Here is a 26682-nt window from a genome sequence, read left to right as displayed (position 1 = left end):
AATTTACATTCTCGTGGCCGATTCCAACATTGCAGTTGATCGGTTTTCGAATGCATACATTTGTTATTTATAAAAATCCGGACCGCTGCTACATGATTCGAGGTTAGAAGCGATAAACCCGCCTTGCAAGTGCCTTCTGTCCTTCGTACCGTACGATCTAGGTTCACCTGATAAACCATCAGTTCCTATAGGAAAGCAAACGGAAAAAGCGGGAACAGGCACACAAAAAATTTACACTAAGGTGTATGTACAAACAGGAATTGCTAAACAAATTATGCCCTATTCAAAATTAATTTTTGTATTCCATGTTTTTAAGTAATACACGCACAAAAAAAATCGAAACCAACATGCAGAATGTTAATCGGGATTCATTATAAATCTTTTATAGAGTAACGTGCAAGTTATTTTTTATTTCATTGTTTTAGTATATATAATATATTCTATATGCAAAACGATAAAATAGTAAATAAGTAAATAAATTAAATTATTATCGGTTCCACATTTCTGAACAATACTTATTTCTTCAATATATATGTATATTTATTTAAAGAAATATATCTTCATTTTTCCGTTTATAAATTGCATGGATGGTTGAAAAGTTTCTGAAAATATATTTGTTTAGATTATTACTCAAGTATGAATTCATTTTATAATTAATACATGCCTCCACTTTTACGTCGTAAGGTCGATTACTTATTCTGTTTGTGGTATTACTTTTCCACTGATGATTCCTTCTCCACCATCACGGATTTCGACGACCTCCTGAACATGATAGTTTTGGAAAAGTTTACGTCCTAAATTGAACATCCCGTTACTAGTAATACGATAACCTATCTTACAATCAAATAAATACGTAGTAAAAATGATATATGCAGTGAATTTGAAAGAAAGTTTCATGGTTCGTGTAATTACTTACCTTTCGACACAGATTTTCCGCGAAAAAAGTCTGCGTAAATATTCTGAAATCCACACTTAATAATAGTTTGACTCATGATAGCGATTATTCTGATACAATCAACAAACATCCAAGACGTGCAGTGACTTTTATGCGAATCATAATATGTGCACGTCTATGAGAAAAACAACCTCGAGTTGCCGCCGTTAACCGACCGATGGCATTGCCGTAGCTTCGCCACGATATCCAAGAGGCGTGAGTCTACATTGTAATATTTTTGCACGCTAATGGGCGGATCGACAGTCTCAATTTTCTGTCGTTAATTTCTCTAAAAATCGCTCAAAAAGCGACAAACGACAAGATATTCACAAATTTTCCATGTGCCTCGTACGAACACAAATTATCTGGGTAATTCACCAATGTTCAAAACTATAACACTAATCATGAAGATTTTCCACTTTAACAAAAAGAGAGAAACGGAAAAAACAGGAAGTTGGACTTTGATTAGCAGCTTTTGATTAGTAGCAAAAGTCCAGCTTTTTCATTAAAATATTAAGTAATCATTGTCGTTCGTTTAAGGTTTAATTTCGTTTTCTTCTTTTCAGTATTTATATATTTTGCCTAAGTATTTAGTCTAAGTGTTTTATTTTATATTATGGATAATGGAGATGTGTTAGTTGTAAAATTAGTAATTTAAGTAGTATTATCTATGGTGGCGGGTGCGCCACAAGTGCAGATAAAAAGATAACATATGGAACTTATGTATTTTAAATTTATTATCTATGACTTACCCTATTTACTTATTTATAAACTGTGGAGCATGAGCCTTCTTTTTTCAAATATAAAATAGCAACATTTTCTTGTCGCTTCGAGAATAAAGTGTGGTTGATTTATTTGTTGAAAAAATTACAAATTTTGTTAGAAATGTCGACATTAGCAGCCCCTTTATCAGTTGCTGGAACGAGACATTCCGGAGCTCCAGTACGAACCCAAAATGGTAAGTAACTGCACACACTATTTTAAACAATACCCGGTAGATCACATGCATCCTTATGGTTTTGATTTTTAACATTTATGTTAGAAACTCTTTTTAAAGTACCATTTTTTTACCATTACTACTTATAAGTAGTTAAAAAATATATATTTTAAATCTCCAATTGTAAAAAAATGTTCTTTTAATTATGTCTCAAATGTTAACCTATATATTTTTTTTCCAAACCAAACATTTCAATATTTCATTTACGGATCCTGTGTAATAATAAGTTTATACTTTTACTATTGAACCTATTTCATTAACTATCCTCAGTCCAGAATTATGTAGCATTTCTTTTCCACCTTTGGATGTTGTTAACTTATTAAAAATTACCTCTGACTTTTAAATGATATAAAGTCTTATAAATTAAATATTTGAATGCATGATTCTAATATTTCACAAAGAATCCTACAACATATCATTATAAAAGAAATTTATGATAATTAAAAAATCGAAATAATTTTTAACATACTTCCAGTTATGGCAGCAGCAGCTATTGCTAACATAGTAAAAAGCTCTCTTGGTCCAGTTGGATTGGATAAAATGCTTGTGGACGACATTGGCGATGTGACAGTTACTAATGATGGTGCCACTATTCTTAAGTATGTTTATAACCCAAATAGACAAGAAACATATAATAAATTAGTAAGAGTATAAAATTTTTTGTTAAAGAAACACATTTGTGATTTTCTTAACAATTTGAATTTCTTTAATTATTTACAAAATACTGATTGGTATATGTAATATATATCTATAAATTCCCTTGTCTTAATTGATATTAATATATATAAATAGTGTATTTAATGAGCAACCTGCCTTAAAGTTGTAGAACATATGTTATTTATTTTTTCAGGATGTTAGAAGTGGAACACCCTGCCGCTAGAGTATTAGTAGAGTTAGCACAGTTGCAAGATGAAGAAGTAGGAGATGGTACCACTTCTGTTGTTATTATTGCTGCTGAATTACTAAAGGTATAAATTCTATATATTACTTTTATTATATTCTAATAATTTTACTTATGAAACTGCCCTCTGTTTTTCTTAGAGCGGGATCTGCTATTTAAAAATTTACCTAATAACTTAATATAGAGCTTTTTCAATTTACTCTTAACATAATAATTTAAAAGCCCTTTTGTTGTGTAACAGAATAAATAAAACTACAAAGTTCCCATTTTAACTTAACAATACATATAGCCAGACAATTGAAGAACTTCATTAAGTATATAGTGTAAGACACAACTTCTATCTTTATCAATGGTTCCATTGGATTTTTAATAAAGAAAACATTAATAAATATAAAAAAATGTAAAACACATAACTAAAGAAGTTCTATCTAGATCTTCGTAGAGTTGGCACTTGAAATAGTATTTTTCCTATTCATTTCTTTAAATTCATTCAAGCACATACATTGGTTATAGAACTTAAGTTTTTGTTAAATTTATTAATATTTTAAATTATACTTTCAGAATGCAGATGAACTTGTAAAAAACAAGATTCATCCCACAAGCATAATCTCTGGCTACCGTCTGGCTTGCAAAGAAGCAGTGAAGTACATTCAGGATAACCTCACAGTGACTGTTGAGTCACTTGGCCGGCCATCTCTCATTAATGCAGCCAAAACTACAATGTCTTCAAAGCTAATTGGAGCGTATCCTTTTAATAATACACATTATAACTTGAAACATGATTGGCTCTAATACTTTTAGAAATTTGCTTTTTGTTATTAGTGTTCATGTATAGGTGATTTATAATTTTTTTTTGTTGGAACATTTAATTAAATAATTATTTTTGATTCTTAAACAATGATAACAGAATAGGGCAAACAAGGGTGGTCAACCCAGACCTTGGACCTGAAATGCATGAAAAATTACAATTTAATGGATTTAAATGTACATACATATTTTACAATTTCTATTAAAATAATTCTTTATTATAAATAATAAACCCTTAACACTTAATCAGTGACGCAGATTTCTTCTCCGAAATCGTAGTTGATGCTGCTCAAGCTGTCAAGACCCTCGACCCTAAAGGAAACCCCATGTATCCAATCAAAGCTGTTAATATCCTAAAGGCTCATGGGCGAAGTGCCCGGGAGAGTGTCCTTGTTAAAGGATATGCTCTTAATTGCACTGTAGCCTCCCAAGCCATGCCCAAGAAGATTTTGAATGCTAAAATTGCCTGTTTGGACTTCTCACTGCAGAAAACTAAGATGAAAATGGGTGTTCAGGTAATTTTTATTTATTCTTCTATATGATTTTGTTCCGACAGAAAACGAACCTTATATTCATTGTTGTTAACAACTTAAGTATTTTCTTTGTTTAAAGTACAACACTTTCTTATTTTTATTTTGTGACCAAATTCATTTTATACAAATATGTATATTTAAACGTTTCAGGTGCTTGTATCGGACCCAGAAAAACTGGAAGCTATCCGAGCTCGTGAACTAGATATCACCAAGGAACGTCTCCAAAAAATACTGTCTACTGGAGTAAATGTCATACTTTGCAGCGGTGGTATTGATGACCTCTGCCTCAAGTATTTCGTTGAAGCTGGAGCAATGGGAGTTAGAAGATGCAAGAAGGCGGATCTTAAGAGGATCGCTAAAGCTACCGGAGCCGCTTATTTGACTTCGCTGACGAACATGGATGGTAACTATTACAATTTAAAAAGATATTTGAATTTTATTATACAACATCTTTTTAACTTAAAACCTTTCAAATTTCATGAGAGTGAACCAAGTCTGTCTTTGGACCACCCTTTGCTCATAATATTTATTGGGAATTTATCTAATTGAATATATCTTACATAAATTTAAACTATCAGAAAAAAAATCTAAAAATTAATTGAAACAATTAAACTGACTTCCATAGATATAAAAATGTTTTCATTTAGCACCAGTATCGTAGTTATAGCCTCCACTTAATTACATTAATATATATTCACCAATTTAACAGGTGAGGAAGTATTCGACGCCAGTATGATCGGCGAAGCTGCGGAAGTTATTCAGGAACAGATTTGTGATGATCAACTCATCTTAATTAAGGGGTATGTCAACTTTTATAATATCTTAAAGGCTGCCGACGCACCTGCGAAAATATCTGCATAGTGTAATTTAAACTGTAGATATAAAAACTAGTTAATTATGTACAAACTGTGTAGTGTTTTTCATTTGAAAATATAACTTCGATAGTAAATAAGATTTCTTTCTCTATATTAATTAAATGTCAATAATTTATTGCATTCTGAGTCAACAATATTAGTTGTTACTAATATCTGTCTCATCACAGATAACCACTGCTTGAAAAATCTTTGTATTTGTGTATAATTTTAAACATGTAAAGTACGGGAATAGCAATAAAGTTTTGATATATTGGCAAAAGAAAAATGTTTTGTTGAGTAAAAGAAGAGAAGATGAAGGCAAAAATCGACTTGTGTCAAACTCAGATGTCTATTTACTTTCTTGTCCATAAAATTAAATCATCAAAGAAATATATGCAATCTATTGTTAAAATCAATTTAGGATTGTCCACTGGTTTACTTATTTAAATTAGTCTTAATAATATTCAATAAACGGCATGGATATGACTAGATCCTTGACATAATTTTGTTTCAGACCCGTAGCTCGTACAGCAGCTTCAATAATCCTCCGTGGACCAACTGACGCTTACTGTGACGAGATGGAGCGTTCCGCCCACGACGCGTTATGTGCGGTTAGACGTGTGTTGGAATCTGGAAAACTTGTACCCGGTGGCGGAGCGGTAGAGGCAGCCCTGTCCATATATTTGGATAACTTTGCTACAACCCTGGTTAGTATACCCTGGTCTATGAATATCTCTTCTGTCCGTTGTTAATGTTTTGTCTCGACTCCATAGATTGTTCTATATAACGTCGTTATTATGTGAGTCGTCTACTAGTAAATGACTACGCAGTTTAAAATATATTTTTTGTTAGCGCTACTTTAGTGGCCTTTGTGGATTTCAGTTACAGTGCCCTTCTTTGTAACAATGTTTATTTTGTGATTACCTCCTATCCTAAAAAACAAAAATTTCGTTTTTCCTGCAAAATATTTACTAAACTGTACCACAAAAGCAAATACAAAATGGTTGACATTTCAGAGTTCTCGCGAACAATTAGCGATAGCTGCGTTTGCGCAATCCTTGCTGGTAATACCGAAAACGTTAGCAGTGAATGCGGCGCGGGACGCCACAGATCTTGTTGCTAAACTACGGGCCTATCACAACTCCTCACAGACTAAGGTACAATTTATAATATTATAAAAAAATATTTATTCTTCTGGTGCATGATATAGTGTAATAATGAAGTAAGTGTTCTTATATTTTTAATAATTTTCATATTGGTTTTGTTTTTTAACTAATTATTAGTTTGAGACAGAGAGACTACTATTACATTAATTAAATTATAATACTAAAAAATACAATTCAGATTTAATTATCACAATTTTATAATAAAATTATTAAAGTATCTCTGCATTCGGCATGCTATACAAGTCAACATTATTGTTGAAGATTTGAATGTTTGTAAATTTAAAAAAAAATTGCTGACTTTAAACAGTAATACATAAGTAGAAATGTAACTGTATTCAGTGTATCCTAACTGTATGTTTGTCTAGTAAGTGTAATCTATTATAAAGTAAGATTTGCAACCCAAGTTGCACATTTTAGAATGATATAATAATAACATTTAAAAAATACAAAATGTTATGGTGAGCCCATAGAATCTTACACTGAATTTATTTTGGCGTGTATCATTACACTTACTTTATGATGATACTTATGATTTTTCTAGGTGGAACATGCAAACCTAAAATGGGTGGGTCTTGATCTCACTGAAGGCGTTTTACGTGATAACTTAGCGGCTGGAGTCCTCGAACCGGCGATATCAAAAATAAAATCCCTAAAATTCGCCACAGAGGCAGCGATAACCATTTTACGTATTGATGACATGATTAAATTGGACCCAGAACAGAAAGGAAAGTCGTACGAAGATGCGTGCAACGCCGGCGAATTAGACTAGATTAAATAATTAAAATAATGTGTTAGTCGGGATATAGGATCGTATTCCATTCACAAAAATATGCTTTATAATCATCAATATCATCTTATAATATAAACTATTGTAAGTAAACAAAATTATTTAATTCTCTTAAAGAAAGTCAGGCAGTGGTACAAATTATGGTCAAAAATAGTCTATTGGTTATTTCAATTCATATGAGTAGCTTAAATAGGATACTTACTAAGATATTGTTCTTGGTCTTGGAATACAGATCCTGAGTTTTGACTTAAACTATTTTATTAAATTTGTACGAGTCAGTACTGCATTGCATTTTTACAGAGAATAATTTTGTGTTGCTATTTTATGCTCATATACCAAATTAAATTAATAATTTGTGGTTTCCAGTGAATTTATTGTTTAAATATTATGAACATGTTTCATATAACAAACTGAAGTATTATTCACTTTCTTATGTTATCTTCACAATATAAGGTAGGCTATTTTTGGAAGCCTATTTCACAAGGTGATAGAACCAATATATTATTGGTTTACGCTAAACCCGATATTTGGGAAATTTTGTACGTTCTGGAATATTTTGTAAACCATTTATTGTGTCTTACCTTATTACATAACTGGTATCTTTATTATTATCTTAATATACTAAAAACTTAATATTTAATTCCCGAATATTGCTTATAACATTAGTTTAAACTTCTTTAGTTCGCTAGGGCCTATTTCTGGCAGTAATAAAATAAATTACTATTTTTCTGTGTTTTTTTCTTAATGGAACTAGCATATTATTTATACTTCTCTTTTAGCAATATAAATTACACATTTAGTACAATATATGCGCGAAACTGAAAATAATAGTTCGTGTCAACAAGTTTTCATACAAATTAAGTTTTCGACTTTCTTTTCGACACTACTGTGAAGGCATCTTAACTAAGCCGCCAGAAGTCTGATCAGAGTTTTTTTATTTACTTTTAATAATATGGCAATAGTTTTAACTTTATGCCAGTTTCAAGTAAAAGGTTGGGAAACTACACGCGAAACACATAACCAGACATCAAAAGAAAACAAAGGGCTAAGCTAGTTAAAAATAAAATATGTACATAAACATATTACATCTTAATATTATTATTGATTATGAAAGAAGATAATACAATAAAGGATAAAGCAAAAGGCAGGAGATTTTAGTTGGAAACGGAACATGTAGTAATTGTAAGGAATACAGAAAGGAGGTACGGTCATATTGGGAACAAGAAAAGAATATTATAATTTTTAGGCTCTGGAACTTGGAATTCTTTTAATACGTTATTATGAGCAACACGATCATAACCCTTACGAGGTTTAGGAGGAGAGCGAGGTTTTAATAATACTATCTTTTTATGAGGGATTAGTAGAATTATTAAGAGATACAGACTTCGCTTCGGAAGAATATGCGGGTTTTGGTACTTCCGGAAATGTTGACCTTAATGCATCTGCGTATGAAGGTTTATTAGATGGAACATATTTACTGGCTTCGGCATAAGACATGCAGCTCTGAGCTATTTTAACTTTGATTTCTGTCTGTCTCACAAACTCAGGACATAACTTATCTATCGCTGAATGGGACCACTTCACACATTACACAGTTCAGAGGATCTTCAGCTGACCTATCACATGACACACCTACATGTTGACCTCCACAGTTTTAACATATTGGAGTCTTAGAATGATATTGAACTGTGGTATGACCATAACGGAAGCATTTATAGCATCGTATCGTAGGATAAATATATATTTCTACTGGAAGAGAATTACTGCACATAAAAATCCTTTTTGGTAAAACTTGTCCATCAAATATTATTACAACTGATTCAGAGGGTTTCCAAGAAACTAAGTTAATTTTCACCTTGCGATTCAAACGTCTTATTTTAAATATTTTGCCGCAGCCTATAGGTACGGATACATTTTGTTGAACTTCCTCTACATTCCAATCTACAGGAACCCCACGAACTAGCCCCATTCTTGTTTCGCTAAAAGTGGGAAGGCTTTTAACTTTTTCGGTGAACGTTGTATACGTTGAACAATTATATTAAATAAGGAGAAACATCAGTAGGAACATATTCAGTACGGCCAATCGAATGGGAATGTGTAATGGTTACTGTAGCTTTGGTGTTATTTGAATTTCCCGCGTTAAAGTCTTGAGAGATGTTTGAATTTTCCGTTTAAGATGTTGATGGTTGAGGGGATTTGTTATGTGAATTATTATTATTTTTCGAGTGCGGAGGTGACATAGATTGAGATATATGTTTAGAAATTAGAAGTAACCTTTTTTATTAAAATTGACTCATTTTCTATGTTGTTCGATGTCTTCCGCATTGACAATAATCACCGCTAAAATCACTACCCTTCTTTTTCTTAATTTTCGTACACTGTCGACAAAGGCGCAAATAACGAGTTCGTTTGCTACATCCTTCACCTGTCTGAGACCAACAATCTATATCCATTTTGTCCAGGTCATCTTGTGAACCAGAATTTGATCCCACTGGGAGATTCAGGCGAACATGGCCATCATCTCCCCGACCTAGATCAGGGGGCTCGTCATACAATATTTACAGAATTTACAATAACTTACCGACCTCACAATGCCCCTATACACAAATAGATATAAAGATTACATATAATACAAAAATTAAAACTACCAGCTTATCCTCGGCGTTTTAACTAGCACAATTAAATAAAATTTTCACCACCATGAAAAATACGTCTATCATGAACGAAGTTTCCCGCGCTTTCCTGATCAGAGTTCAAGTAAGAAAGAAGCTACAAATCGGGTACCAGATTAAAAATGTCACTGTCAGAAGGCAGCTGATACTCCGTCACTATTTTTATGACGTCGACTGTCAAATGATATGATAACAAGTAACAACCTTAAACCTAGTGATAAGAAATATTTTAAGTAATAATTACAATATTTTTAAAGCAGATTTCTAAGATTACGCTTTCATTTAAATAAAAATATAAAGTAGTTTCATAATTTATATAAATTAAAATCGGTTACAAATGTTAGCTGTAAGAAATGTACTTGCTTTATCAATTAAATATACAAACCATCGCAGTTCGCGAGCTTTTCTTTGTTCGAAACCATCTCCAAAGGTAATGTACATTACATAAGATTTAATCTTAAAAAATCCAAACAAAAGAGATGCCTTAATCACATCTGGTTCGTTAAAAATGGTTTTATATACGAAGAAGTAAAATTGATAGAATATAAAGATATATTCCAAATTATTTAATTCTCCTAGATATCTGAACTGAATACGTTACGTTACAAAGTGGTAAGTCATAAATACACGGCTCCTTCGTAGAACATGCCAAAATTCAACAAAATTTGTTCAGCAGTAAATACCATTAAGCAGCGGTGGCAGAAACAAATCTTTAAAATGAAGGAAACAATCTGGTGTCAAGTATTTTATAAAGTTATGTTTAGTTTAGTTATTTTATGTTTCCACAGTAATTATTTAATATCTACTTTAGGAAGATATTATACAAGTTGGCAACTATTCTATTAATTATGTGAGAGTTGGGAATGGACCTCACAATATTCTCTGTGCTCCTGGTGCTTTAGGCTCAATTTGGACTGACTTTAGACATCAAGTAAATGGCATTGACTATGAAAAGTTTAGTGTAGTTGCATGGGACCCACCAGGCTTTGGTAAAAGCAGACCTCCAGAAAGAGAATTCACTATTGACTTTTACCATAAAGATGCTGACATTGCTCATCAATTTATGAAGGTATGTCTTAAAATATAAACATCAAGTCTATATAAACTTCTTGTATTACAGGTTATTTATTAGCATTGAGTCTGCCTGTTCCACTGACTTTATTTAATACTGTAACAGGATTATGAAATATTTACAAATAAGACTATGTTCTAAACTTTTATAATTATACATATAATATTAGAAAAAAGTCATGAACTAATGGTAACACTTTATTTTTGTTTTCAAGGAATTGAATATTCCTAAATATTCACTGCTGGGCTGGAGTGATGGTGGAATTACTAGTATGATTTTAGCTGCTAAATTCCCTGATGTTGTGCAGAAATTAGTTATCTGGGGAGCCAATTCATTTATATTGCCTAAGGAAATAGAAGCATATAAAAGTATGTATAAGCAATTTATATAAGCATTTATTTTCAGTGTATAGTGTGTTATAGATATGGTCAACATAGTTCTTATCAGTACCATAATATTTAGTGAAACATTTACAAAAATAATTAATGGGCTTTACATATGAGGAGAGTAACCCCACGTGAAAATATAATTTGTTTAAGAGGATTCATCCATTAATCATGTGAGATTTTGAAGAGTGGTCTAGGGTCAAAGAATATCACAATAGTTTGCTTGTATAGTAAACTTTGTGCATTTTTTATTAAAAAAAATATTTGTTGCTTAAAACTTAACTAGTAGGAAGGTGGATTTGAAAGTTGCTCAAACATGATGATTTAAGAAGGAACAGAGTCTTAGAACTACCTTTTTTAATCCTATTTCTGGCTGTTAAGTAAACACAACACTAGAGGCGAAGTCAAGTAAGTTATATAAGCATTATGAGGAAAGTAAATTAAGTGTATTTATTTTACTAATCCAGAGATAAAAGATGTCAACACCTGGTCTACAAAAATGAGAGAGCCCATGATAGAATTGTATGGGGAAGAAATATTTAAGTCATATTGGGCTAAATGGGTGGACACCATGGAGGCATTGTTTAAAGCAAAAGATGGCAACATTTGCTCAGATCTACTAAAAGATATCAAATGTCCAACATTCATTTTACATGGTGAGAAAGACCCATTAGTGGAAGGAGTACATGTGTCTCATTTGCATACCCATATAACTGGATCTAGGTAAGATTAAATTATTGTATACATACACGCGATGTGTTTCAATTGATAACCAATATTATTATTCTCTCAGAAAGAATTTGATTATCATCTCTTCTCTAATACACAAACTAGTAAGGCCGGCGTTTTTTGCCTCGTACGAAATATCTTGACGAATATATATATCTGCGTTTAGCAGGAAGGCAGTGTTATATTAATCTGAAAGAAAACACTTAAAAGTCATGGGAGGCACAAAAAAGATGATGATCTTGTCTGTTTGGAAGTTCAATAACTTCTATGATGTATCCCGTGCCAAGATTCTAAAGCGATGGTTACCGGCCAAGTACATGAATGGTGGTGGTTTGAATATATATATATTTTTTCAGGATACATTTATATCCAGAGGGAAAACATAATATACACATTCGTTATGCAGATGATTTTAATAGAATAGTTCAAGAATTTCTACTTTTAAAATGAAATTATCATAGTAGTTAAGAAAAATATATTGTTTTATAAGGCAAATATACAATTTTATCTTTTTTATGGATTTTCTATTCTTGTAACGATTTAAAACATGTTCTATTAGGTATTTGTTAAAACGCTTATGTTTCGATGTTTACTGTAAATACAGCATACGCGCATTACATTAATATTTTAGACACTATATCCAAAAATATAACGGACCTCTTTATTTTATATTCCACTTTTCAGTCTTTTATTATAAATCCCTAATCTTAAGTAATTTAGTAAGATTCAGACAAGTTCACCATATATCCAATCAAAGGATAATTATTTTTATCAGAAACCTCATGATCTGCAATACTACTACTAGGCACTGTTCTAATAACTGTATTATCAACCATTTGAACCATGAAATGATTATGTAATTATAATATAGGTACATTCGTTAATTTTATATTATTCAATGGTCACATGGTCTGACGCCTTCGAAATCGAAACCAACTATAAATTCGGTAGGTAAGATAAAAACCAAGAAAATTCCCATACTTTAATTTTCATTTACTTATAAGCATGTTTCATAAAAACAATGTACAAACATATAATTTAAAAGTTGAAATGACTCGTTTTCTGTACAAATCGAACACCTTGAAGTTTTGCTGCAAGTCACTCTTCTAAAATTACTTTGAAACCACAATTTGTTAGTGAAAAAAGTTGTAAAAACATTGACTCATTTTAAGTCATAATATTAATTTAGAGTCAGGACACCCGTCTCGTTCACTCATGAACTTTATGATAGAGTGAAACGATATTTGAGATTCATCTTCATCATAGAGGGAGACAACCTTAGACATAGATTATGACTCACGTCTAAATGTTTCATGATCTTAATTGAACCTAACAATGTTTTATAATAGATAGTAATTATAAAATTACAGTGGAATATAACTCGAATCTTGTTAAGTCGAAATCCTTATTAAGTCTAAAAAAATCCATTCGGAAGATCGAAGTTTCGGTTTTGGGGCTTCTAGTCTATTGTTTTTGTTTTGTAGAGATGCAATGAGTATATTCATCCTCTACTAACTTTCTCAGTAACACAGCTGAACGTTATGTTTATAAAAAATCTGCATATAGTTTAAATCAAAAGATGACGGATATTTTTAGTGTACACTTTACTTAATTAATATATAAAAAAAATATATACTACAAAACTTAAGTTGAATTGTTATTCAAATACAAATACGACTGACTCTACAAATCGAAAAAAACACATAAAAATCGCGCCTTTTTAAGTCGAATTTTCAGCAGCTAAGTCACATGTCTACCGAAGTTCTTGTTAAGTAGAAAATTCATTAACTCGAGTTGGATTTCCCTCGACATTCAAGTTATAGAGATTCCGCTGCATTACAAACTTTTATGTATGAATTAACATTGAATTTTTGATGTAAATGTCACGATAATTACGTTAATCATAATACCAGTTATATTTACTAAAGCTATTGAAATCTTGTAGTCATAATGTAATAAAAATTATAATTACTTGTAATAACTTGATGCTGTGTGTATTGCTTGCTAAACCAAACTCCGGTAACTATTGATGTTGACTTTTTCATCCTGATTCAAATTATATTAAGAGACAAAAATTGACATAGAAGGGTTTAAATACTATTGCCCTCTCCCTCTACAAAATTGTATTATTAAATCCAAAACAAAGTCAATTTCAACGTCAAATTAAGCAACAATGAGTTTCATTTTTGGGTTAATAAATATTTATTGCACGCCGTAGTGCCCTGTTAAAAACGGATCTACATTTTAGTACTTCTACGTTGAAAATATCCTAAGAGTAAAAAACGTTTACACTGAATAAGATGTAATCCCAGAAACGCGATATTATTAGACTGATATGTTTATTAGAAAAAGGTGGGTCAGTAAAAGTATTTTGAGAGTAGCTAGTTTTACGTACCCTCATTTTGAATCTTTTAACATCTCAAATGAGTACTAATAATTAATGAGCATAAAGTATGCTATTTTTACAAAATTAATAATACCATCAATTCTCCCGTTTCTTGGACTACACCAATAAGGCACACAGTATGAGCTAGTCTTGTAGACAAAGGAAGCACAATATGTATGCCTAACATTGACAGCTAAATTAATGACTTCATAAGTTAATGTTACAAGTAACAAAAATATATGGGATGCCATTTTCTTAAATGGCACACCTTATGTTTTTGTGTGTCGCAACAAATATAAATATAGTATAATGTTTGCGTTTTTTTTTTGTTATAGAATTGTGTTTATCTTTAGTAAAATTTGTATTTGAGTTCAGTTCGGTTTTCTTTATTTTAAATATTTCCGGTATAATTTTTATTCTTAAATTTCTTGAAATATGTATTAACATTATTTTACATTTATATTAATTGGAGTATAATATAAACAAACACACAAGCGAACTACTTCGATAAATACATACGAAAATATAGTGAAACAATCTTCACATAAGCTTGTTCTTATCTCATAAATAATTTCTCTAGTTACAAAAATAGTATACAAAGAATAAACTGTTTACATGTCGGGATAAGTTATGAAAATTATTAAAACAAAACTTTACTTTATTGTTAATTTATTTGCAAAGTGCATATGGCATGAACATTCGCCCAACTAAAGAATTATACAATAAATTCGCTAAAACAAACATATATAACAATATTTCTTTTTGATACTTTAAAATTTATATTTGCACGATTTGATTATGCAAGAAATAAATGTTCAAATTTCACGAAATTAAAGTGGTAATTACTAACTAAAACATTTTTGTCAACATGTGTCAGATACAGCTTAAATTATCCCGATTTGCATTCAGTCTATCCCCTAGAACGCTAACAGCACCATAGTTACTCTATGTACTACTGTGATCCATCCGTTACATATATTACAATACTACTCTTACAAATACATAACGATACAATATTACAACATATCACCGGGATTATTAACAATACGGGTTTAAAATTACTACAAAATACGTTACGAACGTCGAATTTTTTGAAACTACCTTCATCTCCAATATTACAAACCTTCAATAGGAAAAAACATTTGGAGACGCGCATTAGAGTTCAAGGCACAAGTCTTTCACTAAACATACACCGGCCCCTGGTTATCGTTATCATCGAGATTTATTTTGTTCGTATATCCATCATCAAAGAACCTCCTAAACGTAAACTCGAAGAATCCGTGGAAGGTCTTACCATTGTCCAAAAGTTCACTGTCAGATTTATTGGAGTCGGAACTGCCAGAATTCCGCAACTTTTCTGGATCAATTGGATCAAAGTTTGACGTATCTGTGGGGTAGTCAATTCTAGGGATGTAGGGCGCTACTTGCCTTCTCAATCCCTTGTCGAAATCGATTCCTTTTAAAAAGGGGTGGTTTTTAACCTCTATGGCATCTTTGCCCAGTCTCTTTTCCTGTCCAGAACATAGTTTGAGGATCAAATCCTTGCTTTCGCGACAAAGATTTGCCGCATCCGGTATATGGAGGGTACTCTCCCAATTAATTACCTGAAATTAATTTTAAAACAGCATGAATATGGTGAAAGCTAAAAATCGTAAATTTATGTAATATTTCTAATTTTAATATAGAAAAGTAAAGAACATTTGTAAAAACTCAACAGGAATGTATTATAGTAATATTATAATAAATACAATTTTGGATGTGAAACTGAAACAATTGTTTCATTGCAATAGACATTTTTTTTTTTTAAAAGTATGAAATTATATAGTAAATACCTTGAGTTGAGTTTCAGCTGGAGTAGCAGCTAGAAAAGGTGGTGACCCAACCAACATCTCATACAGGATCACTCCCACTGACCACCAATCGCAGAGCTGGGTATACCCGGTTCTCTGAAGCACTTCGGGTGCTATATAATTTGGTGTCCCCACTAAAGAGTGCGCTAAACATCGCTGATGTTCCCTCTTACGTCGCCTCTCTAATGGCTTAAGCTGATGACAACGACATTCACCCATTGCACCCCATTCTCCATCCACTGGATCCATAGAGTCCTGCCGGCCGTGATCTGCCAAAATAAATTCTAAGTATATGCAAACATAATCATAAAGATAACATTTAAAAATCATTATCAATCGTCAAAAATCTAAGGAAGTTCTTTTATCTCTTTCAAGATCTGTCAGACATTTTATATACAATAGAAATAACTTACCATTTCGTTGATAATACTTCGAATTATGCGTCCAACGAAACCCCGTGCACAAACCGAAATCTGTTAGCTTGATATGTCCATCGCGGTCAATCAGAATGTTGTCTGGCTTTATATCTCGATGAATGAATCCCATCTTGTGTACACTTTCTACTGCACATGTCAGTTCCGCAATATAAAATCTAGCCAGATTTGCTTCAAATATACCCAATTTTATTAAGAGTGACATTAGATCCCCACCCGGGATGTAATCCATCACGAAATATAGATTATCCTTATCTTGAAAACTGTAATAAAGCTTCACAACCCATTCATTGTCTGCCTCAGCTAGAATATCACGTTCAGCTTTCACGTGCGCTACCTGATTTCTTTTTAAGACGTCAGCCTTCCGAAGGGTCTTCATGGCATACAGATGACTAGTATCAATCTTTCTAACCAAAGTAACTTCACCAAATGCCCCAACCCCAATATGCTTTATTTTAGTAAACATGGACTTATCCATCTTCGCACGCTTCAACCGAATGTAATTAGACTCTTTTTGAGAAAGCATCTTCCTCATTTGATCCTGAGCTTCAGAACTGAGACCTATTTTGGTCATTTCTTTTTCTAATTGCATCCTTCGATACGTCCTTTGTTTATATGACTTGAGAATGTTTTCAACATGCTGCTCCATAAAGAATTTGAATGCTTGAGGAGAATAATTTCTAACTTTACAATCTCTTCTTTCATCTTCCTTTTCTTTGCTGATATTCTTTCTTTCTGGAATAGGTGAATGATGACGAATCTTTTCCGGATCCTTTGATCGACGGTTGGTTGAACCATTGGCGCTTTTATCTGAGCCGCATGCACTATCTTTTAATAGATTACATGTTTGATTGGGACACTTGAGTTCCATTTGCTCATTGTTCGAAAATTTCTTGTGTAATGGTGAGTGGTGGGAATTGACAGTTGCTGTATTATCAATTTGGTTGCCATAAGGAGGTGGCGGAACTGGGTTCATTCCTCTTTGTACGGCTAGGGCTTGCATCGTAATAGCGTAGCTCGGTGGTTCAGTCGTTGGTATAGTGGGAGTAGTAGCAGTTGGTATTGGAGGTGTGGAGCCAGGTGAAGATGGCTTTGGAGCTAACGGATAACTAGGAGGTGTTTGTGATTGTTTTTGCTGTATAGAGCTAGCATATGACGGCGGTGGGGGTTGGACGACAGAGCTGGCCACAGGGGGTGGGGCGACCGGGGCAATGGCAGTCTGAAGAACTGGTTTTTGTACTTGCGTACTTTTTACGGATTGCATTATAATAGGGGGTTGGACGGCTTGTCTCGCTGTCCACGCCTGGATAGGCGTAGGGCGAGTCATGCCCGACGCTGAACCGGTCGATTGCGTTACCGTAATCGGACTCGGCGAGCCTGCTGATGTACCTCCTGAATAAATTCCTGAGGACGGACTCTTTCGGTAATCTTGAGATTGTGTAGGGCTCTGTCTGTTTTGCATAGATACTGAGTAGGGAGGCGGCGGGGGAACGCCCGTTAAAGGGTATGGAGGTGGCAGTTCTGTAGTAGTTTGATAAATACTTAATGCTTGTATTTGTTGGGACAGCTGTTGTTGTACTTGTGGACCATTTTGAACTATCATTGGCTGCCGCGCAGAGGGTGTAGGTGCCCCTGAGGCTACAGGGCTTGTGCCTCTGGCGGGTGGCAAAGGTGGAGCAGGTGATATTCGCTTCATGTACTGATGTACCGCTGGCGGTACTGGCGGTGTTGAGGGACATCTTGGTGGTGGTGGAGGTGGAGGTTCTGAGAATCCTGACGGCGAGTACTGCCTGCTTAACTTTTCATGAGGCAACGGCGGTCCATCTGACTGTCTTGGACTATCAGACCGAGAACTTCCCGCTCCTGAATCTAATGCAGGACTACCTCTATGAAGATTAATTTCTCTCTCCAAACTAGGTTTCCTTATAAGCTTAGTACTTAAAGCACTTAAGTTTGACGACTTTAAGACACCATTGAGTGGTTCCTGCTTTTTTGATAAATAATCAAGGGCTGCATCAAACCGTCCCCCAGCATATTTTAATGCTTTAACTGCTGGGTCCTGAAAAAATATATTAATTATTGATTATGGCAGTCAGACAGGAAAATATACTTTTACTATTCTATTCCCATTTAATTATTAAAAATTTTGATAGTTTTGATTTGGATGGAAAGTAATATGTTATTATAAAAACTAAATTAGTTTCAGATTTATAGAATAATAGAAATACTTCAGGTTTAATGGCTAATTTGTTTTCATAGTATTTCGTATGTGATTAGCAGAGGCAACATTTGTTTTTATCAATTACCCTTAATTAAAGCTTATAGGAGGCTTAAAATTAAAAGAAGCTGCAAATGTTGTAACAACAGTGTAACTACAAAAAAATTGTTTACTTCAAAATTACAAATTGTTATCATTATGTGCATTATGAGGATATTACATAATTAAATAATAAACAAAATATATTTATTCCATTTGCTGGAAAAAAAATTAAATTACAAATAAATGTTAGGAAGGAATATAATTTCTGATATTATATTTAACCTGTAAAAATAGTCCTAAAATAACAGTAGTCTAACAAACAAAAATACAATTATTTACAGAATTAAAAGCAGGAGCAATTAAAAACTCTTTTACAACTTTTTTTAATAAATCACTTTAGTTAAACCTAAAACTACTTATAACTGCACAAAATGAGTTTGTTTATTTATAATAATTAAATAAAGACTTATTACCTGATGATTTTTAATTGGATTTAAACCATGATTAATATCTTTATGTTAATATACTCAAATATTTAATTATTTAATACTAAAAACAATATAATGTAATATTTTAAAAGCTATAGAAACAAATTGCACAAAATTGGTAACAACAAACCTACAACCCAATACAATTATAATTTTGCAAAAAATGCCAAATTAAATCCATATCCCTTTTAGACAATGTAACATATAAAATAAATCATAAAAACTTAACAAAAGCCGTTAAAATGATGTACATACCTCATCATAACCCAAAGCAATGAGCTGATTAAGTGACTGAGGCAATACATTCAAATCCTTATCTAGCCCATTGCCCGAGGAGGAACTAAATCCAGAGCTCACTCCTGAACTTACAGTGCTAGCTGCGGATGAGCCAGGTGGCTCTGAACTCCCAATATTAGCAAATGGGAGTAATGAGTTTCTTATCTCGGCAAGCGCTTTTTGGTTGTACCCTGAGGTGCGCGTAGCCGGCTTGCCGGGCGCCGGCGGGTTCATGGCGCCCGCGCCCGAGCGCCTCACCTCTCACCCCACCCCTCCCATCACATGAACACCTCTCGCACATAAACATTCACTGTTCGCATTTTAACTCTAATTGTCTTTTTTTAGATATCTGCAATACAAGGTAGTTCCAACACAATTACACTTCCTTGCCAATGTTACACTAGTTCAACATGGTAAAGTGCATCACAGATGATATCTGAAAATTAAAAACACAGATTAAAACATACATTCATATTCATTTTTCAATCAAGTTTTTTTGTTATGTATTCATGCTTGTAGCGTCTCATAAGTACCATCTTAAAGATGGAAACATTGCTTAGGTCTCCATATCACAAACTTTATTTCTATACAAATTAGGCAGCAGCTAGTAATATTATAACTAAGTCCTCAATCTGTCCAATGGGTTATACATTTTAATGGGTTACAAATTGCGATTTACAACTCACATTTAACAAACAGAAATATTACAACAAAAATTTGCTTTATTTATAAACAAATGATTGATAACAAAAGTCGGTACAACAGGTACAAATACCCTTCAGTGACTAGTTACCAAGCACAGGCACAATTTTTAGAATATTCATTAGGTATGAAACGAACTGACAGAATGCTTTGGAATGCCAAAAATAAGTCGGCTTACTTTTACTTATTTGACTTGCAGTTAATTAATAATAAAACATGAGAAGTTTATACCTTTCGTTTGTTTAGTTCCTGTAAATCCAAATAGGAATCCTAGACGTCATAATAACGTAAAATAAAATTATATTAGAGTGCTCTCACATTACCGATGACATCTTTTTTATACCACCAAATAACAATTCTAGAGTATGTTCACATGTACATCTTACACTGGTAATTATAACACTTAACCGTTTTATTATGCTTTTGAATAAATCCAATTACGAAAACAAAGAACTTTAAAACACAGACATGCAAGTTGGCAAACCATACAAAGCGACCATTTTGAAGAATTACCACATTCCATAGTGTCTTGCCAAAGATACGCCAAAGTGACATTTACGATTAATATTTTCCATTTTACCGATTTTGATATGCTACAAAAACTAATCATTAAATAATAACATTTTTATTCTAAACCATTTATTTATTTATTTTTGAATATTGTTTCTTGAAAAAAGTGTTCATATTTCAGCTTGTATCTATAATATAGGGTTGCTGGGTAAACAGTATTAAAAGGCTACTAAAGAAAGAGAACTAGACTAAAGATTATTATAAGTTACATTTAATAACTTAATATTCTCGAACTTACATTGTAAACAGTCGACACTCAATAGTTTATCTATACTCTTTCTCGGTTTTTCTAATCTGTGTGTTAATATCATAATCTGTGAGAGTCAGAAATCTGAATCAAAACAGCAGCAAACCCGCAGCAGAAATTTTAAACTCCTATTTACTTAATAACTAAGATAAGAAATTTATTATAATTTACGTGTAATTTTACAAATACCATTTAATAATGGGTTCCTGGACATTGTTATTAGTTTCATTCTTTTTCATTAGCCTCATTGAAAATGTCGCTCCTGTAGCAGGTTCTACTTATGAATACGATGCAGACGTTTTTAAATTACAAATAAAGGAGTTAGATGGAAATTTCATAATGTTTTACGCGCCTTGGTAATTAAAGATACTGCACTCTTATTATATTTACTTGAAAATATATGTTTCTCTAATACTTTTTAGTTTTTTGCAGGTGCCGACATTGTACAGAATTTGAGCCTATTTGGATCGAATTAGGAGAGTTAATCAACACAAAAGACTCACAATTCGCTATCGCTCAAGTGGATTGTACAAAATATCACAAGCTATGTCATGATAATGATATTACAGGTTTGTAATCTAGTTGTGACCCTAATTATGCAGCTTTACTAGATTTATACAATTTAATCCAATAACACCTACACAAGTTAACTATATTATTACAGATAAATAAAATACTTACAAACATAACTGTATCATTCTTTAAGCATATTCAACATACTTATATAAATGTTTTGTATCTTTAAGGATATCCCACATTGCTGTACTTCCACAAGAACTCATTTACTCCAATTGAATACAAGGGGACTAGAGACCTCCCTTCCTTAACTTTATTTTTAAGTGAAGTATTCACAATGAAAGAAGAGGTAAATTGTATTTATACTGTACATGTCTAATAAAGGCACTTATTGTCATTTTCATTTTCATTATGAAATCTGTGTAGCTAAATTTGAATTCTAAGATTTTAAAATGAATTATTTTATTATTTCTAGATCAAACAAGAAAAGCCAGATAAAGAAGTGAAAGTATATAGTGGAATGGCACACTTAAATGATCATAACATAGAGAAATTTATATCAAGTGGACAGCACTTTATTATGTTTTATGCACCTTGGTGTGGGGCCTCACAGGTTAGTAGAGTTAACTTAACAAAAAAATCTTATTAAAACTGCTAATGTTAGTTCAATAATATTTTCTTTCAGAAATTGGCACCTATTTGGGCTGAATTAGCTGTGCAATATGCACAGAATGAATACATTCAAATTGGCCAGGTTAATTGTATGTTAAGTGAAATGACATGCAAAAATTTTGATATTAAGCAATATCCTTACTTATTGTGGATAGTGAATGGAAGAATTGTAAGTTTAATAAGGAGTGTATGAAACTATAAAATAATTGAAAAAAGTCGTAAAATAATTAGTTGTTGTTGTTGAATAATTCACAAGTATTATTCTATTATTTTGCAGATGGGGGTAGCAGTAGAAATGTACACTTTAGATGAACTTAAAGAGTATGTTCAAAAAATGTTGTTAGCTGAGAATCATGATCCTGAGAAATTTATGAAGAAAAAGAAAGTGTTGCCTGTAGCTAGAATTACTGAGGAAACATTTGAAACATTTCTGCAGAAGGATCTGGTGTTTGTAAATTATTTTGCACCTTGGTAAGTTCAGATCCTATAATATCTTTATTTTATTATATATTATTTATAAATCAGTTTTAAAAATGCCTTAAGATAGATCTATATAGTGTAGCGACAATTAATATTAATTGTTAAATTTATATAACCATCTTAGATGATATTTCTATTTATGTAGCTGACATGTTCACAATACATATATAACTTGTTTTTTAGGTGTGCACATTGTATGCAGTTAAATCCCCTTTGGTTGAAATTAGGAGAGAAATTTCAAAATGAATCTAGAGTACTGATTGCAGATGTAGACTGTGTCAGATCAAAAACAGTTTGTGAAATGGAAAAGGTGAGTTGCAGTTCAATTGGCACTACTGGCAAAATGTCCTGTGACATGAGTGACAGGGCACTCTTTCATTCATTACTTGATTAATCTTAATATCTTATATACAATATGGCATAGATATTAATACAGTAACATTCATATTATTATTTAATCATCACAATTTTTAGATAAATGGATTACCAACACTTATATTGTACAAAAATAAAGAAATTGTGAGTTTGGAAAATGGTGGACAACCATTTGAAAGCCTTGTAACACTTGTAAATGAACATTTAGATGATAAATCTTTAGATGTCAAAGAAGATGAAAAAAACTTGCAAAGTGAAGCTGGACCATTGAAAAAAGATGTCACTGACAAAACCAAACCAGATATAAAAGATAGGACTTCTGAGAATGATATAAGTGGTTCAGATGAAATTATCATACAAAATGAATTGACTGATGAAGATAAAATTATAGTAAAAGATAAAAATACCAAAGATGAACTATAAGCACATTAATATAAGCAGAAAATAAAATCATATTTATTAACCATGTTAGTATTTCAGTATTTAAATAACCTAAAAAAATAAATTGATACAGTATTTAGACTGTGCTTGATAACAGACAAAAACAAAATAAGGTTTAGGGAGATTCAATTAAAAAGAAGGCGTTTCATACTAGACTACAGTTTACCAAGTTTCATTTTGAAATAAATCCATTTATTATTAAAAAACTCAAAATAAAATGAAACAAGAAAAACGGGTTCTAAATTCAATTCTTTAATAGATGTTTTGTGCAACAAAAACCTATCTAGAATTTGTAGCCTTAACTTTTAAAAACATGGGTATTTTTATTCCTTAACAATTTATAGCATTCAATTGTATTAAAAGGCATGATGATACCTATTCTACAGTATGTAGACTATTTAAAGAGCTGTTTATCAACTGTTTGCTTCAGAAAGAAATTTCCATCAGCACCAGTAGCTTCCCGATTTATCTGTTTATGCCGATCTCTTGATACAATTTCTTCTAATACCTCTCCATCTCCTTTTATTAATCTGAAAGCAAGACAGAACTGAGAGATAACAACATTATTACATGATTTTATATTTAGAATGCAATTATTTATACACAAGTGTGAATTATCTGTCTAAGAAATTATTATAACTATATAGCTGTAGAAGCTTACAAATTATAAAGTTGCTGTGAGAGTATTTAATAGGTAATCAGAATTAAAGCATTATCATCAGTCTTCTAAATCTAGAAAAAAAGAACTACAACAGGGTAAGAACTTGGATAGATTGTAGTAGTATCATAATAGAATGAAATTCAAATAAGAAAGATAGAATAACCTGTAACGTCCAGTTTCTTCATCTAGCACTCTTCTTACAACACTTTGTTTCTTCTCCCATTCTTCCTTTGTCATTGGTGCCATTGCCTTAGATTTCTCCATTAATTCTAAAAAAGGTGTATGTAAATTATTGAAAATACTTCAAGGCTAAAATTATATTTTGGCTAAAAATAACGCATATCGTTCTCCTGTGTGGTGACAAATTAATGATAGTTTCGGCTGTCATTCAAAAACAACATTTGTTTGAGTTAGTAGGGACTGCTAAAATTATTACCAATAGGAATATCGCTGGAAACTTCATCTTTACCGCCATCAATACTTCGACTAGAGCTCCGACGTGTTTTTTTTAACTTTTTTATCTCTTCCTTCAACTTCTTTTTTAAAGCCTTTTCGGTTTTCTTTTTTTCTCTCTTTAATTTCTTTTTGAGCTTCCGAAGTTTCTTCTTTTCCTGACTTGAATCCGAGCTGCCAGATGTACTTTCACTACCAGAACTGTCATCAGAAGATCTCCGTTTCTTTTTAGATTTCGATTTCCCTTTTCCCATTTTTATTATAAGTTGTACGTTTTGGATTACAATTACGAATTACAAAAAATACGTTTATTTACATGCATTTGCAAGTTATAGCATTTAGACAGTTTGACATTTTAAGTTTGTTTTAGTTTTGACAACTTACAAAATGCAAATAGGAAAATGTTGAATTATCATACTGTGAAATACGTATATATACTGGCATACAAGAAGTTGCCCCAGTAACTGTACTTGTTATAAGAGATGATAAAAATATTGTATTTTGTAAAATAGTAAAAATTTATGTCAACTCATATATAAATAAAACAATTTAAACAGCCTTAGCAAAACCTTAAATTTCCCTTAAAAAAAACTTAAATTGTATTATAGTGACAATTCATGTCGATCAACTTTCATACAATTGGTTTACAAACCAGTTCAAATTTGGTTTTCGACTTTCGACATCCACTACAGTTAAGCCATCTTGTCTAAGCCCCCTGATCTACCTCTCATAGCGACGTATAAAAACTTGACATTGTAGCAGTGTGTTAAGAATATATACATAATATAATATATATAATTGAATTCAAAATGTAAATGGAGCTATTTCACAGTGATCGTCTGTTACTATGGGTGTACCGCAAGGTTCCATATTTGGTCCCTTCTCATTCCTCGTCTATATAAATATATCATAAATATATAATATATCTATGTGCGGGAAAATATAGATTTACCTTTAAAAAGAATAGTAGCTTCCATAATTATAGCACTCGCAATAAAGACAAAATTAGCACACCAACGACAAGGCTGCGTAAAACGAGTAATTCTTTCGAAGTCAATTATATAGGTTTTTTTCAACAAAATCCCTAGTGAGATAAAAGTGTTGTCAATAAATAAATTTAAATCGTATATTTAAGTAAAACTGCTTGCTAAGGCCTATTATAATATAAATGAATATTTACACGATCCTAGTGCTTGGATATGAATTGCTCCAGTACAAAGAGGTAACGCGACTTTATCTATCGGCTGTATTTCCAGACTCTGGGGCGATCGTCAACATCCACGACTGTTTTAATGTAAAGTGGGAACAAACCGTGATCCATGTGGTATCAAATTATTTCAGTATAATTAGTATTATTATTATTTTCTTATGTAGCCAAGTTCAATGCTTTTTATGCATCGAGTATAGTTTCTAAACCATAAGGTAATAATCTTTAAACATAAATACCATACAATTTGTACACACTGCTGGAAGAAAAATAAAGGTAAACATGCTGAGGAATTTGATTCTTCTCATAAACATAATTACATAATGCAGTGCCTTTTTTCAAATAATTAGATATACATATAAAACAACATATGGGTTTTAGAAAGTGATTGCACGTTTCATATGACTTATTAACGAGACCTTTTAAAAACAATATATAGTACATTCAGAAAACTTTACTATGCGATGGACTAGTACACTGTAGAGATAAAAGTTAAAGGAATAGTTTCCTTTATATCTAAAAACGGCAACAGTAAGGCAATAATACGCTTACAAGACGCCTTATCCGTACCGAACCATTGCACCAACTTACTGTCCGTAAGTAAGATGCAGCAGATGCTGGTTGCTCTGTGCCATTTATTAACAATAAAGCAATTGTAAAGAACCCTAAAAATAGTATAACTCTAACGGCATATAAACAAAAAGATTGCCTTTACTATGTGAAACCAGATTAACATGAAAGGACTAGTTAGTCATTGATGATAAGGTCACAAGTTCTCCTCCTAAGAAATCAACGATTTTATCAAGTATTAATGGCTGGCATAAAA

General features: G+C 32.1%; 5 protein-coding genes across 6 annotated transcripts; 3 read left to right on the top strand and 2 right to left on the bottom strand.

Annotated features, from left to right (window-relative positions):
- Positions 1-1729: 1729 nt before the first annotated feature.
- LOC123712063 (T-complex protein 1 subunit alpha) lies at positions 1730-7704 on the top strand. Its single transcript, XM_045664997.1, has 10 exons — positions 1730-1892; positions 2407-2530; positions 2782-2899; positions 3394-3575; positions 3890-4154; positions 4323-4575; positions 4882-4972; positions 5541-5733; positions 6043-6183; positions 6734-7704. The coding sequence occupies exons 1-10, from the start codon at positions 1820-1822 to the stop codon at positions 6959-6961; spliced, it is 1668 nt and encodes a 555-aa protein (XP_045520953.1). The 5' UTR covers positions 1730-1819; the 3' UTR covers positions 6962-7704.
- Positions 7705-9854: 2150 nt separating this feature from the next.
- Positions 9855-12516, top strand: LOC123712624 (valacyclovir hydrolase). Its single transcript, XM_045665831.1, has 5 exons — positions 9855-10081; positions 10463-10720; positions 10938-11091; positions 11577-11832; positions 12195-12516. The coding sequence occupies exons 1-5, from the start codon at positions 9989-9991 to the stop codon at positions 12286-12288; spliced, it is 855 nt and encodes a 284-aa protein (XP_045521787.1). The 5' UTR covers positions 9855-9988; the 3' UTR covers positions 12289-12516.
- Positions 12517-13425: 909 nt separating this feature from the next.
- LOC123712623 (serine/threonine-protein kinase Warts) lies at positions 13426-20733 on the bottom strand. The gene is made up of 5 exons (XM_045665830.1): positions 20466-20733; positions 19512-19968; positions 16488-18567; positions 16057-16343; positions 13426-15828 (listed from the first exon to the last, which is right to left on the bottom strand). The coding sequence occupies exons 2-5, from the start codon at positions 19764-19766 to the stop codon at positions 15406-15408; spliced, it is 3045 nt and encodes a 1014-aa protein (XP_045521786.1). The 5' UTR covers positions 19767-19968; positions 20466-20733; the 3' UTR covers positions 13426-15405.
- A 377-nt stretch (positions 20734-21110) lies between these two features.
- LOC123712314 (thioredoxin domain-containing protein 5 homolog) lies at positions 21111-23695 on the top strand. Of its 2 annotated transcripts, XM_045665335.1 has the most exons (8): positions 21112-21407; positions 21484-21620; positions 21798-21916; positions 22043-22180; positions 22253-22408; positions 22517-22710; positions 22903-23029; positions 23194-23695. In XM_045665335.1, exons 1-8 carry the CDS (start codon positions 21250-21252, stop codon positions 23515-23517), a joined length of 1353 nt encoding a protein of 450 aa, XP_045521291.1. In that variant the 5' UTR covers positions 21112-21249; the 3' UTR covers positions 23518-23695. The 2 variants fall into 2 exon arrangements, with proteins under 2 accessions (XP_045521292.1, XP_045521291.1); XM_045665336.1 differs by lacking the exon at positions 22253-22408 and having other exon boundaries at positions 21111-21407.
- A 71-nt stretch (positions 23696-23766) lies between these two features.
- LOC123712315 (ADP-ribosylation factor-like protein 6-interacting protein 4) lies at positions 23767-25021 on the bottom strand. The gene is made up of 3 exons (XM_045665337.1): positions 24633-25021; positions 24360-24465; positions 23767-24065 (listed from the first exon to the last, which is right to left on the bottom strand). The coding sequence occupies exons 1-3, from the start codon at positions 24901-24903 to the stop codon at positions 23930-23932; spliced, it is 513 nt and encodes a 170-aa protein (XP_045521293.1). The 5' UTR covers positions 24904-25021; the 3' UTR covers positions 23767-23929.
- Positions 25022-26682: the final 1661 nt, after the last annotated feature.

This window comes from Pieris brassicae, chromosome 7, assembly GCF_905147105.1.
Source record: "Pieris brassicae chromosome 7, ilPieBrab1.1, whole genome shotgun sequence".
Classification (NCBI taxonomy): Eukaryota; Metazoa; Arthropoda; class Insecta; order Lepidoptera; family Pieridae; genus Pieris; species Pieris brassicae.
This window is presented reverse-complemented; position numbering and strand designations above follow the sequence as displayed.